This window comes from Myotis nattereri (genome assembly GCF_964212035.1).
Source record: "Myotis nattereri genome assembly, chromosome: 11".
Taxonomy (NCBI): Eukaryota; Metazoa; Chordata; class Mammalia; order Chiroptera; family Vespertilionidae; genus Myotis; species Myotis nattereri.
In genome coordinates this window covers 70,656,376-70,670,629 of record NC_138086.1, presented here as the reverse complement: position 1 = coordinate 70,670,629, position 14,254 = coordinate 70,656,376, and the positions used below count along the sequence as shown (strand labels likewise).

The following is a 14,254-nucleotide window of genomic DNA, read 5'->3' as shown; positions in this document are numbered from 1 at the left end:
AATTTACATTATTTCTAATGGGTTTTCTAGCAAATCGCTTCTCCATCAACCTTCTGGAATGAATTAAATTGGAAAACCCAGTTCCACTGTATTGTGCTAAGTGAAACAAGCCAGACTCATAGATACAGAGAACAGATTGACAGCTATCAGAGGGGAGGAGATTGGGGGGCTGAGTGAAAAAGGTGATGAGATTAAGAAAAAAAACAAAAACTCAAAGACACAGACCATAGTATATTGATTGCCAGAGGAAAAGGGGGGTTGAGTGAGGTAGAAGATGGTTAAAGGGGGATAAATGGTGATGGAAGGAGACTTAACTTTAGGTACAGGTGTACAAGTGATATATTATAGAATTGTACACTTGAAGCCTATATCTTTTTATTAACAAATGTCACCCCAAAAAATTCAATACAATCCTATATAATAAAAGCCTAATATGCTAAGTGTCTGGTCATCTGGTCATCCATTCAACCAATCAAAGTGTAATATGCTAATGATATGCTAAGGCTGCTCAACCGCTTGCTATGACATGCACTGGCCACCAGGGGGCAGTCGACTGGTCAACCAGTCTCTATGATGTGCACTGACCACCAGGGGACAGACACTCTGACCAATAGGTTGGCTTGTTGTTGGGGTCCGGACACACCCTGGAGCCCTCCTGCAGTCCTTCCCTGGCTGGCCAACCTCCCGTGTCCCTCCCGGGCCCCGATCATGCACTGATGGGGTCCCTCAGCTTGGCCTGCGCCCTCTCACAATCCAGGAGCCCTCAGGGATGTCGGAGAGCCAGTTTCGGCCCGATCCCACAGGCCAGGCCAAGGGACCCCACTGGTACATGAATCGTGCACCAGGACTTGAGTCTATATATATAAATGGCTAATATGCCAAGTGTCCCTCCTCCCTTCCGACCATTTGCTATGACGTGTACTGGCCACCAGGGGGCAGATGCTCAATACAGGAGCTGCTGAGCTGCAGTGACTTGGCATTGGTGGTTCTTGGGTGACACACTCCGAAACCAGAGAGGAAGGAGCCTGATTCCGCACAGGGCTGCACGATTCCACCTGCGGCTGGGGGTTATGTTGTTGCTGGGGCACTGTCGGCCCCGAATCTGGTATACTGCACACTTGCATTTGCGTTCCACACCTTGTACAACAGCAACTTTGCAGAGTGCCCTCTCGCACTCCAGGACCCCTCAGGCAATCTTGGAGAGCCAGTTTCTGCGGGATCCCCACCGGCCAGCCCGAGGGATCCCACCTGCTGGGGAGACCCCCGCTCACTCCGCAGATGCTGGGGAGGGGCTGCGGGAGGTTGGCTCCAGGGTGTGTTGGGCTCTTCTCTCCCAGTCCTGCCCCCTGGCCACCTTCTAATTAATTTCCTTTCAATGTGCATGAATCCATGCACTGGGTCACTAGTTTTAAATAAAAATCCACACCCCTCTGATTGCCTAATCAGATCTCACCTGCTCTGCCAGCCACTACCAGCTCCTTTTCAGGAGAGTAGGAGCTCCTCTGAGCTCAGCTGACTGACAGAAGCAGTGCTGGGCTACATGCAACTGCACGTAACAGCTGTAGCTCCCTCCTGCTTTGTTTTGCCCAGGCATATTCTATGACTGAGTTCTGACAAGTGACCTGATACTCTTCTGCTCACTGTAAGTGGTCTCTATCTTTTAAAAAATATTGACACATGGCCAAGGAAGAGAACTTATTAAAGTTCAAGGTGTTTACTCTAGCACTAAAGGATTTCAGAGAACAACCATGCCTTCCACTATTTGGCATGAACAAGAAGCAGGAGAAAAAGCAACTAGAGTCAGAAGAGGAAATAGAAAGTTAATTTCAGAAGTTGAGTAAGAGCCTGGCTAATTCCAATTTCTTAGACTTTCAAAAAATGAAGAAAAAAAAATGGAGAAATGCCCAAACTGGGTTACTAAATTACAGTATATTTTAGATTTTTAAAGTTATAGATTCACAGATTTTTAAAGTTCATAAGTAATGTTGCAAAAAGAACATCAACATCGTTCTCATCTGCCATGTATATCTCTTTTGGAAATAACATTGGAGTCTACTTTGAATCTTTGTGAATATGATGCCCAAGCTAAATAGGACTACTATCCACAACCTACCCCCTGGTGCCCACCCAAAAAGCCTCAACAGAATGGGAGTAAAAGTTTAGAAAAGCGGACTAAAGAGAATACAAAGAATTGCAAGGATGCCTGTAAGGAGATCACTATTTTGGGACTCCGATAACTGGGTGCCAGGAGGAAAGGTGCAGAAACAAAGTAGAAAAGAAAGTTGTAAGACCTGGAGTAGGGCTTATAGTGGTCTCAGGCGCCCTGGGTGCCATGCATGGTCACTTTCTATTGATTTATCCAAGGGGCATCACTGATTTACTTAGTAAGAGGAATCTGCAACCATCCACTAGGTGCCCACTGAGCATAAGGCACTGTGTGGGGGACTGAGGAATGCAAGCCAGGACAAAAGAGTAAGACTGTCTCTGTTAACCGGGAAATCGAAATGTGTTCTCGCCCTAATCGGTTTGGCTCAGTGGACAGAGCGCCGGCCTGCGGACTCAAGGGTCCTGGGTTCGATTCCGGTCAGGGGCATGTACCTTGGTTGCCGGCACATACCCAGTGGGGAGTGTGCGGGAGGCAGCTGATCGATGTTTCTAACTCTCTATCCCTATCCCTTCCTCTCTGTAGAAAATCAATAAAATATATTTAAAAAAAAAAGAAAAAAAAAGAAATGTGTTCTCTGCATTCTCTGGGAAGCAAATGAGGTGGTAAATAGGTCTGAAAAAAGAAAGGGTTAGTCTTAGACCTTCAGTAAGTTGTCAAACCCTTCTAGAATAACTTCAGTGGTGAGGAAACTGCCAATTCATAGGTGCTTGGAAAATCTGTGTACAGTATATATAGGCAAGTACTTGGAAGTTGATATTGCTAAATTCCTTTCTTCCTTACTTAGCTGTTACATGGTGTTAACTACCTAACAATCCATACACGCCATTCGGCCACCAAGGGATTGGGGAAGCCGACAAGGAGATCACTACCTCGGGCCTCCGATAACTGGGTGCCAGGAGGCAAGTGTCACCTAAGCTGAATCTTGAAAGGGGAATAGGATTAGCCTTCTATGGGAGGACATCAAGAGCGCCCCAAGCAGAGGACATGACGACAGGACAGGAGAGGTGAGTGGGTGGCTCCGGAGGCGCCTGTCCGTCCAAGCCTTTTCCTATTAGGTATTACCTTTCTCCTCGGACAATAAACTTAATTTCGGTAAGAATGTTTTGGTGAACATGCTTCTGAGATATCTACATCATGGTTCGCCCCAAATCCGTTGTTCTGCAATAACTCTCCACCATTTTCGTAAAAGGCCTCTGACACCAGCCTTGAATCGCGGCTTCGTCTCTATCAATATTTCATAAATCCATCAAAAAAGCTGGGCACTCTGAAGAGGAGCGGGTGGAAGACGGTCGTCGTGCTGCAAGGTGGGAGCCCAACGAACCCGAACCGCGCACTTCGCGCAGGGCAGCGACCCTCGCTGCGCAGACGCGGTGGGGCGGGGAGGGGGGGCGCGCATGCGCGGAGGAGACGGAGCGCGGCGGGTGGGGGCCTGGGCTTCGGGGAAGGGGGCGCGGCGCACACAGCATGGCGTCCAACATCTATCTGGTGGGCCAGCGGATCAGCCGGCTCGGCCAGGTGCGGCCCAGGGAGGCTCCTCCCCTTCCCAGCCCCTGTCCACCCCTCACCGACCGCCAGCGCTCCTCTCAGTCTCCGCCCCAGCGCCCAGGGAAGCGGCTCAACCGCCGCCGCCCCGCCCCGCCCCGCCCCTCGGCCTCTCGGGCCCGCCTCCCGGAGCCCGCCCCTCCTGCCCGTCCTCGCCGCCGGACTGCTCGGTCTCGTCGGTCCTCCTCCTCCTCCTCCGCCCAGCCGTCCTGATTGTCTCTCCCTCCTTCCCTCAGAGGATGTCCTCCTTCCAGCTCAACCTCAACCCGCTCAAGGAGCCGCTCGGCTTCATCAAGGTCCTCGAGTGGGTGAGTGCAGCCCGCGCCGGCCAGGCCGGGAATCGCGCCGCCGCGCCCGCGCCCGCGCCCGCACCCGCACCGGCACCGGCACCGTCTCTGGCCGGGCCGGCGCCCTCGGCGAGGAGGCAGGGAGCCCCGTGAGTGGGGGCGCGGCCCGGCTCGCGCCGCACCCGGAGTCGCCGCCACCTCCCGGGACAGGGCGGGGTGGGCGGGGAGGGCACGAGAGGCCGCGGCCTGGGCCCGCGCCGGGCGGGGACGCGCGGTCGGCGTGGAATCGCTACCCCTCGGCGGCCGGGGTCCGGGGCGGGGCCGCCTCCGGCACCGACGCTCACCTCTGGGTGCCCCCGTGGGAGTGTTTCACGGTTTCCCGCGGGGGAGAGGAAACTTCCTGTTGAGGTCTAACCGAAACCCGGCGGGCGGGAGTCGCCCGGGCCGGCGCCGCCGCCTCCTCCCGCGGAAGGGCCGGCCCGTGCTTCCCGGCCCGGTGCTGACAGGAGGCCTCTCCCTTCGAAATCGAGTCGCGCCTGGTCGAACCCATTTGACGAGCACTCACTTACTTGTTTGTAAGATTGGCTCCAAGTTAAAAATGGACAAAAATAACCCGGGTCCGGGAAGCTGGCGGGGATGGTAGCGGGAGGCGTGCGGGGGGGGGGGGGGGAGGTCGGCGGTGGAAAGGCCTTTTAACCAGCACGCGTCTCGTCGGCCCGCTCGCTGCGCGTAAACACCTGCTGGGAATCGCCGTCAGGTTTCAGTTTTCCCGAGCCGCCGCCCGCGGCCCGCTCTCCGGCCTCTCCCGGAGTTCTCGCTCGGTCATTAACGTCGGAGGGGGCGGCTTCCTCCGACCTTGACGGTGATCAGGCCGCCGGAGGAGGCGGCGGGTGCACCCGGCCCCGCGGGGTTTCCGGGGCCGCCGGGCCCAGTGCGCACTCCGTGCCCGCGTTCAGGCGGACAGCAGTGGGCGGGCGGGCTGTGGGTATGGCGAGCAGAGCGTACATCCCTCCCCCGACCCTGTGTGAGTGCTGCCCTGGTGGAGAGAAGGCCTTTCCATTTGCTGCTTGAAGTCGCCTACCCAGGGTGGTGTGTTTTTTGTGTGTGTGTTTTTGTTGTTTTTTTAAGGAACACGGAGACTCGGATTCTCTGGTGCGAACTCTGTTTGATTTCCTACTCACACCCTGTTCCCTCCCTTTCCCCCAGTTTCATGGGGTGTTTTCTGAAAACTGAAACCGTGCTGATTGCACACAAATACCTGTTTCACAGACATTTAGGGTCCTGTAAACCTCGGTCAGGATTTAAATAGAAAGAAAATTATTAATTGAATATATAAAAATTTAACTTGCAGGCGACAAATCACATTTAACTAAAAGCTCATAAAATAGAAAGGTTTTAATCTCATTAAGGATTACAATTAAATTAAAATTTTTACTTACACAAAGAGGTAGTTTTTGTATTTTGTGCTTATATTATTGGTCTGTCTTTTTTAAAAAAAAAAGATGTACTTAACTTTTTTTTTAGTATTTCAAAACAGCAGTAAATTGATAAATGTTTGTAGCCAGTATATTTTTACTATCCTTTTAAAGCTTTTTAAGGATATACTATTGTTAGTTTGAACAACTTATTACTACATAGGAGAACTTTTTATAAAAAGATTATTTCTTGTTAATGGTGTAGTGCAGTGGTTCTCAACCTTCCTAATGCTGCGACCCTTTAATACAGTTCCTCATGTTGTGGTGACCCCCAACCATAAGATTATTTTCGTTGTTACTCATAACTGTAATTTTGCTGTTATGAATCGTAATGTAAATATCTGATATGCAGGATGTATTTAAGCGGCCCCTGTGAAAGGGTGGTTCAACCCCCAAAGGGGTTGCGACCCACAGGTTGAGAACCGCTGGTGTAGTGAATGTTTATTCAACAAGTATTTGAGTTTATGTTATATACTAGAGGCCCGGTGCACTGGCCCAGGACAGCCCAGCCTGTGCCCTCTCGCAGCCCGGGAGCCCTCAGGGAGCAGGCCTAAGCCGGCAGTTGGACATCCTTAGGGCTGCTGTGGAGGCAGGAGAGGCTCCCACCACCGCTGCTGCGCTTGCCAGCTGTGAACCCGGCTGCTGGCTGAAGGACGTTCCCCCTGTGGGAGCGCACTGAACACCAGGGGGAAGCTCCTGCATTGAGTGTCTGTCCCCTGGTGGTCAGTGCACGTCATAGTGACCCGTCATGCCGCTGTTTGGTCAATTTGCATATTAGCCTTTTATTATATAGGATAGGTGCTGTGCTAAGCACTAGTACACAAACATGAATAAAATACCGTCTTTTCCTCATGAACTATTAAGAAAGACATGAAAGTCAATAAAAACATACCCTCCAGTGAGAACTTAAAAACAAAACAAACATATACTATAATAAAGGTGTAAGTATAGGCAAGATGCAGTAAGTGAGAGGAAAGACAAATCAATTGCTTGGAGGAAACAGGTAGAATTTCATAGATGAAATAACACTTGAAGGATGAGTACTTGTTCACAGGGGAGTGACTTTCCCGGCAAAGGGAACCCTATGTTCAGTGGTGTGAAAAGTTGAAGCAGCATAGTCTATTTGAGAACTTAAAGCAGAGTGTCCCCCCAAATGTATATATACCTTAACAGCTGATAGCTCAATTTTGAAGAGAAAATGTATTTTAGTAAACACTGCCTTTATAAAATATGTGTATACATTTTGGGGGAAACAACCTATATTTGGGGTTGGTTGGAACATAGACTGAGAGGGAGGATATGGTTTGAGATGATTCTGAAAGATTTCAAAGGGCTTGCCAGGATAGTTTGTGGAGTTTATTCTATCTGCCAATGGTTCTTAACCCTCTGAGCCCTTTCCTTAGGAAAATGCATATGGGTAGTGTACAGAATTTGGGGTATTTTATTGGATAGCTTCTTTAAACCCAGGATTCCTACCATAAGGTAGGGACTCACTCCTTCAAGGGTTTTAAACAAGTGAATGATATGATTAGATTTGCCTTTTAGAAACCTTAATTTTGTTAGTAGTGTAGGGGATTGAAAGGTCATAAATGAGAGGAAAGCTATTGCCTGAGAAATAATGAGGGCCTAACTTTAATTGCAGTGGGAATAGAGAGGAGAAATTTAGCAATTAGAATGCATCTGGACGTGAAGAAGAGGAAGGACTAGGACTCTAAGATGACTGCCATATTTCTGACTTGGGCTGATAGTGGCACTGTTATCCAAGTTAAATCACTAAGAAAAAGAAGTAGATTTTTGATGTAAGATAAGGGTTTGGATGTATTCAGTTTGTGGTCTCTTTTTACATCAAATAAGGAGGTATCATATAGGCAGATAGATATATGGATCTATGTTTTAAATTTAAATATGGGCTAGAGATTCAACAGCTTTTTGCCATCAAAGGAGAGAAGAAATGGTTTGGAAGATGGATAGAAAAAACATCTTGGCATCAGGGAATGAATGATAAAACAAGGTTCTGTAGGAGAAAGGTCCATTGTAGGAATTTTCAAATGTGTTTTGAATGAATTGTTAGTTTCACAAGGCATTGATTGAGGTGTGTTAGGGGGTTACCTCTAAAAGTAGTTAATAAATAAGTTTACACATCTAAAATCTAGATAAAGACTGCTTACCATCCATATAACTAAAAGAATAATTCTCCAAATCACCTTATCACTGGCAAGGTTCTAGAAGATGATGTTAGACTAGATATAACCTGATAATATGTACCTTTCAGAGGATTACAAATCTGAATGCATCATAGACATGAAGGCAAGATGCCCAGTAAATATTTATTGCCAGAATAAAAATACAATTGCTGAAGCAGAAGCCTTTTCATTTTGCTTCTAAACTGCAGCCACCATATTTTATATAAAGAATTTATATATTTTTTACTTTTGTATTTTTATGTACTCCTGGCCCCTCGTTATAGTGCCTGGCGGTGACATTGCCTCTTAGTTCTCTCTGTGTAATTCATTAAAAGTTGATGAATTTTTGTCTCATTTGTATGGGAAAATCAATACTTTATAGGGTTGTTGGAATGACTGAGTTAATATATAAATATGTGAATGATGATAATGTACTTGAACAGTTTTTAGTTGTTTTTTCCAGGACTGAGATGCTGTATTTCTAAAAGACTAGACATGGTGAATACAATTGAGCACTAATTGTCTGACATACATATCTCCTGGTCCTTCAAGATCACTATTTTCTATTAGGTATTTTAAACTTTAGAAGTTATAGTATTATATGCTTTTCATTTGTTTTCCAGCATGTTTTCCTGCTTTGAGCCAGTCTATCAAGGTGAAAATATAAAATTTAGATAAGAATAGATACCCCACGTGTAGGAGTTAAACACGAAGTAAAAGCCAAGGATTAATTTTATAAAAACAGCTTTTTAAAAGTATTTTATATTTCTCTGGTAAATTTAATTTGGTTCTTTATAGTCAGATATCTGTACTATTTAGATAAAAGTTTTTCATTAAAATGATATTATCTCCTTTTAATATTTAACACTTGTGTTTTGGACTTTCTTGCTGCTATCTTGGGTAGGGTAGACACGGAACAAATGTTTAGCCCTTAAGGAATCCAGGTAATGTGCATTTCTAATTCCACACACACAGTTATAGAAGAGATACTGTTTGTGGAGTACCTAAGGAATTACAGACTAATTAACCATAATAATTCTAAAATTATTAATAACCATCTCTGAATATTTTTGTCAGTGCTGGTCAACTTTATTCTCATTTTAACAAGATATTTATTAAATAAAATATATGTGCTAGGACTCGACACATATTTTCTCATTTAATCCTCTGACAATCTATGAGGGTTGTTATTCCATCTTACTGAAGTTGAGAGAAATTAAGTAATTTACCCAATATCCCATGATTATTATTACATCCAGGACTCTTAACAGTCTGTTCTTAGTCATTTTGATACCAGTTTATAACTGGTCTTTTAATAAATTATTGAAAACATTACCAAAAATTTCAAGCATAAAAAACAAAAGGTAAGTTTATCTAAAGCAATTATTTTCTTTTTTGTTAGATGTATGTTCATAATAAGATCTTAAAAGTTAAAACAAGTAGGATCTTCTTGATTCATTTATCAAGTTTGAAGTTTTCTCTGATTTTATACTTATGCCTTTAAAAACATTACTTTGGGATAAGTTATTATCCAGGAAAATTGAAGTGAAAAACCATAAGAAAACCTATAATCCTTGGAGCATTACATATATCAATTTCTTTAAATCACAAACTTTCAGAAATACATAGTAGTTTACGTAAAATATTTAAAGTCTAGACATCCCAAGTAGACTATAAGATTTTTGTTAATAGGGACCATGTTTCAACCTAATTTTGTGGTTTACAATATGCTCAGTGGAGCACCCCAGAAAATATAAACTGTATTGCATTATGGGGAGAGGGGTATATATAGACTGATATTTGCCTTATTCATTTGCTTAACTTTTACATTTTTAGGCCATCTGTCTGTAACACAGACTACTTTTTCGGCAACTTTCTCTTTCTCTTAACCCTGCCATTTGTGTTTATTCCCCCACCCCCATTACAGAGAAGGAAAGGGATTTCAAATATCAGTTTGTGCCCACCAGGACACTCTACACTTCAACTTGTTAATAGACTTATTGACTCACTTCCCTGCCCCCCTTCCTTTGCTCTTTGTTTTCCCCCTGCTCTGTTTTTCCTACCTAGAATCCTCTTAGTATTTACCATGAGCACTCTCATGGGGTAGGTCGGATGTCATTTTCATAGACAAAATATAAGTATTGTCAGTGCTTTCAGAACACACAAGCACATGCACCCTCACCCCCACACATACAAATAGCAATTTCTGATAAAATATAAAAGGGAAAATTACAATAACAGAGCAATGCTCCATACAGTGGTTCTCAAACATTGATCTCAACTCCTTTATGCTCTTAAATATTGTAGACTTGAAGGAGCTTTTTGTTTATGTGAGTTGTGTCTATCAATATTTACCATATTAGAAATTTAAGCTGATACATTAAAAACATTTATTTTAAAATAACAGTAATAAATCACTTGGAAGCTTGCATAACATCAATGGCAACAAATCCTGCCAGTTTTCCTTGAATTGAAAAGCTCACTTCATTCGTTTTTGAGGAAACTATATGCCAAATTTTCAAGTCTGAATAACTATATTTTGTCTATTACTTATCCTTTAAGTAAAAATGGTGTTTCAGGAAGAAAGCAACTAGTTCAGCATACAATTCAATTGTTTAAATATTTTCCCTGGAGATAACTGCTGTGTTTTGGTATGCAGTGAAAGTCTTTATTTGTGCATGCTGTTTCATCACAGAATATTAAGAAAACTCAAATGTCGGGGTTTTATAAAATAATGATTGTTACTGGTTCATCAAAAGCATTTGTAAGTGAAACTGGCTTTTTCTTTTTAACTGCAAGTGCAAAACAGTTTGTTATTGCTAATTCTTACCAAAGCCCAGCGGTTTTTATCCACCAATGCCTTTGCTTAAATCAGTGCAAACGTCAATACAGTGTAAAAGGCAAATAATTTCTTAGTAATAAATTTGAAGATTTTTTGACCTCGTGGACTCCCTAAAAGAGTCTTGGGTACTTCCAGAGGTCCTCAGACCACCCATTGAGAGTTGCTGCTGTTATACAAGGTAAACATCATTAGGGACCAGGAATGGAACAGAAACAAGAGGGAGAAGAACTGTTCCCAGCGCTGGGAAATAAATCTGGAAAGAAGTTTCAACCTATTGCCTGGATTTATGACTTACATAAAGTTGAGTACTTAAAGAAGTAAAGAGAGAGAGAGAGAGAGAGAGCCTCCTAAAACCTGAATCAGCCTGCCTGCCAGCTTAAAGTTTGGATTTGTATTAACTTAAAATATTCTCATATGTTGGTAGTTTGGGGCCCTATCTTAACGTGCTGTTTGTGGGCTGGCGGACTCAGAAGGCCAGGTAGAAATGACCATAAAACTACCAGACAGGGAGATGACTATGAAAGCACTAGACAGGGGTAGAAAGGGGGGAAATAAACTCTCAAGCTGAGTCTTACATCAAATATCCTAAAGCACATGAAGAAAACTTATTTTCATCTCAAAGCTCAAATTATATCAGTGGCAACAAATGCTATCAGCTTTCTGTGAAGTGACAGACTCACTTCAAAGACAGCCAGCCATGCCCTGGCCGGTTTTTCTCAGTGGACTGCAGGTTCAATTCCAGTCAAAGGAATGTACCTAGGTTGCAGGCTCCACCCCCCCCCCCCCCCCCGCAACACACACACCCCCCCCAGCCAGGGGGCAAGCAATCCATCGATGTTTCTCTCTCTTTGTCTCTCTCCCTCCCTTCCACTCCCTAAAAATTAATGGAGAGCCTGGCCGGTGTGGCTTGGTGGTTGAGCATTGACCCATGAACCAAAGGTTGGGGTTCTATTCCTGGTTAGGGCACATGCCTGGGTTGCAGCTCATCCCCAGTAGGGGGTGTGCAGAGGCAGTCAATTCAATGCTTCTCATCATTGATGTCTCTATCCTTCCTGTCTCTAAAATAAATTAAATTAAAAATCAATGGGGGAAAAATGTCCTCAGGTGAGGATTAATAACAACAACAAAGACAGACAGCTCAACAATCAGGATATTGATTCACTCCAAAAGATATAAAAATAATAGGGTAGTCTGAAATGATTTTTTAAAAAGTATATTTAGATTCCCCAGAAATTTCTAGTTCCATACTCAGCTTACTAATTGTTTGAGAATAGAGGTGACATAAAGATGTTTTCAACATATAATAATTAATAGTTAACAAAAAATGTCTAGTGTTTATTTCAGCAGAACTCAAGTTTATTTCTCATAATCGAAATTCTTAAGGGTTATTTGTCCCTAGCCAGTTGCTCAGTGGATGGAGTGTCAGTCTGTGGACTGAAGGGTCCCAGATTCAATTCCAGTCAAGGGCATATGCTCGGGTTGTGGGCTTGACCCCTATTAGGGGGCATGCAGGAGGCAGCTGACCAATGATTCTCTCTCACCATTGATGTTTCTATCTCTCCCTCTCCCTCTCTGAAATCAATAAAAATATATTTTAAAATGAACTATCACAGCATGTTTGCCTTTATAATCAGTAAGATTAGAGTCTAAAGTTAAAGTATATTTTTTTATGAGTCAAAGTCTGAAGCATTTACTAAAGATATTTATTAGAAAAAAACATTTTGCTAATATTTCAGTTTATTCCCACTGATAATTTGATTTTGTAAAAGAGCAAAAAGAGATACATTTGGTTTTGCACATAAACACTTAAATACAATATATTTTTAGATCTCTTTCTGGAGATTTCAATTATACATTTCATTTTCCTAAACTGTCCCTTGGACAGAAAGAGATTTAAGTAGATGATATCAGATTAATGATGAAACCAAATAGCAGTGAGGACCCTGCACTAGAAACATAAAAGACACGCATAAATTAGATGAGTACCAGTGTTTCCAGTAGAACCCTTAGTGTGTAGAGCAAGGTTTAGGAATAGGTGTAAAGATTGGGACTCTGGCTGTAGGATAAATAACTCACTGAAAATATTAGGAATCATCAAACTTTCCTTTTTGTTTTTATCATGGATCCCTATCTGTAAAATTTTATGTGCAGAGCCCCAATGTGCATCCAATATGCATCTATAATAAGATGCATATTTTGCCATGTGAGTATCTTAAGGCATATGACATAATCGGTAAATTTCCATTCATATTTTTAAATCTTTACTTCAGGTACTCATCTGATATTTTCCTTTTTCTTTTGGGGCACCTTGTGATCTGTTTAAGTGGAGTCCATTTTAACCTTGTAATGTGGCTGGCGAGTATAGTTCACATAGGGTGTTAATTCTTCCATTTTCTCTTTGGACATGAGTTTTTGTATTATCAGTTTAGTTTCTGAAGCTATTTTAAGCCACTTGTCCATTTTCTGAAGGTTTGGTAAAAACTAGATAAACATATTCCATAAAGTCACTTGGCCAGGTACATTCACATCATAATATGTGAATACTAAGAGGGAAAGAATAGGTGAAGGTATCACTGTCTAACCTTCCATGTTGTGGGATTCTCCATACCTTCAGGACACCCAGCATACTGTACTAACATGACTCTCTGACCTGGAGGCCCAGCATGGGTTTCAGTGGTATATTAATTTTAATAAAGCTTTTATTTCTTGTGTAAGTCTAAAAGTAGGTATAAATAGAAGGTCAGGTGCTTCCTTTTTGAACATCATTTGAGTACTGTAGTGTATCTATCTGTGTTCTAGAGAACCAGGCCGTAATATTAACTCTGAAGTTGCAGATCTCTAAATTAGTGATCTTCCATGTTTCTAGTGTGGATATGGTGGGCAGAGAGACAAGTGGAACTGTTTCTCTGGTGACATGAGACTGTCATAATGAGTATGGAACCTTTTTGACCTTAAGAGAAACTGGTTGTCATTCTGTCCCTGAATTATTACTATTACTAGAGGCCCGGTGCATTAAAATTCATGCACTGGAGTGGGGGGTCCCTCAGCCCGGCCTGCCCCCTCTCACAGTCCGGGAGCCCTCAGGGGCGGGAGTCGACCCGGCGATCAAGGGAAGGCATCGCCCCATCACACCTCTGCTGCTGCCACTGACAGTAGCGCAAGCGTTGGCCGGCCCTGGTTACCCGAGCCTCAGGCTGGCCCTGGGCGGCTGGGGGGCTGAGGGGACTGGGGGTCTCCGGAGGCAGGCATGTGGAGCGGCTGGGCCTGTCTGGAGGTGGGCCCGGCTTTGCTGCGCACCTGCCGCCCCAGTGGGGCTGAGGGGGCTGGGCACCGCCATCTTGTGCTGTGGGTGGTGCCATCTTTGAGGGCGGAGCAGTCAATTAGCATATTCCCTACTTATTGGCTGTGGGCGCCGCCATCTTTGCGGCATGTGGGTCAATTAGCATATTTCCTCTTTATTAGATAGGATTGTACAGATAGAATTTCATATCAGCAGTTTCAGTTATTTTTTGGGATAGAAAGGGATGGGAAATGAATTTCACAAGTGGCAAAGAAATATACTAGATGTACCGGTTAATGCGGATTTTTTTCAATAGATGGAGTTACACATATGTTGATATATATACGATTTGATATGTGTGCTATTTTGTTGTATTGACAACAAGCTTCAAAACTTCCTATGTCAAATTTTCTGAAGGTGTTAACATCATAGATATTTTTTACACTTAAAAATTTCGAATTTTGTGCCAAAAAAAAAA

At 43.7% G+C, this 14,254-nt stretch overlaps 1 protein-coding gene across 1 annotated transcript in view; it reads left to right on the top strand.

Moving 5' to 3' along the window:
* The first annotated feature begins 3,611 nt into the window (after window positions 1-3,611).
* Window positions 3,612-14,254, top strand: part of SYPL1 (synaptophysin like 1) — a 28,340-nt gene continuing 17,697 nt past the window's right edge. The window contains exons 1-2 of the mRNA XM_081101797.1: window positions 3,612-3,682; window positions 3,946-4,017. Coding sequence (XP_080957923.1) covers window positions 3,632-3,682; window positions 3,946-4,017 — 123 coding nt within the window. The 5' untranslated portion in view covers window positions 3,612-3,631. The remainder of the gene's footprint in view (window positions 3,683-3,945; window positions 4,018-14,254) is intronic.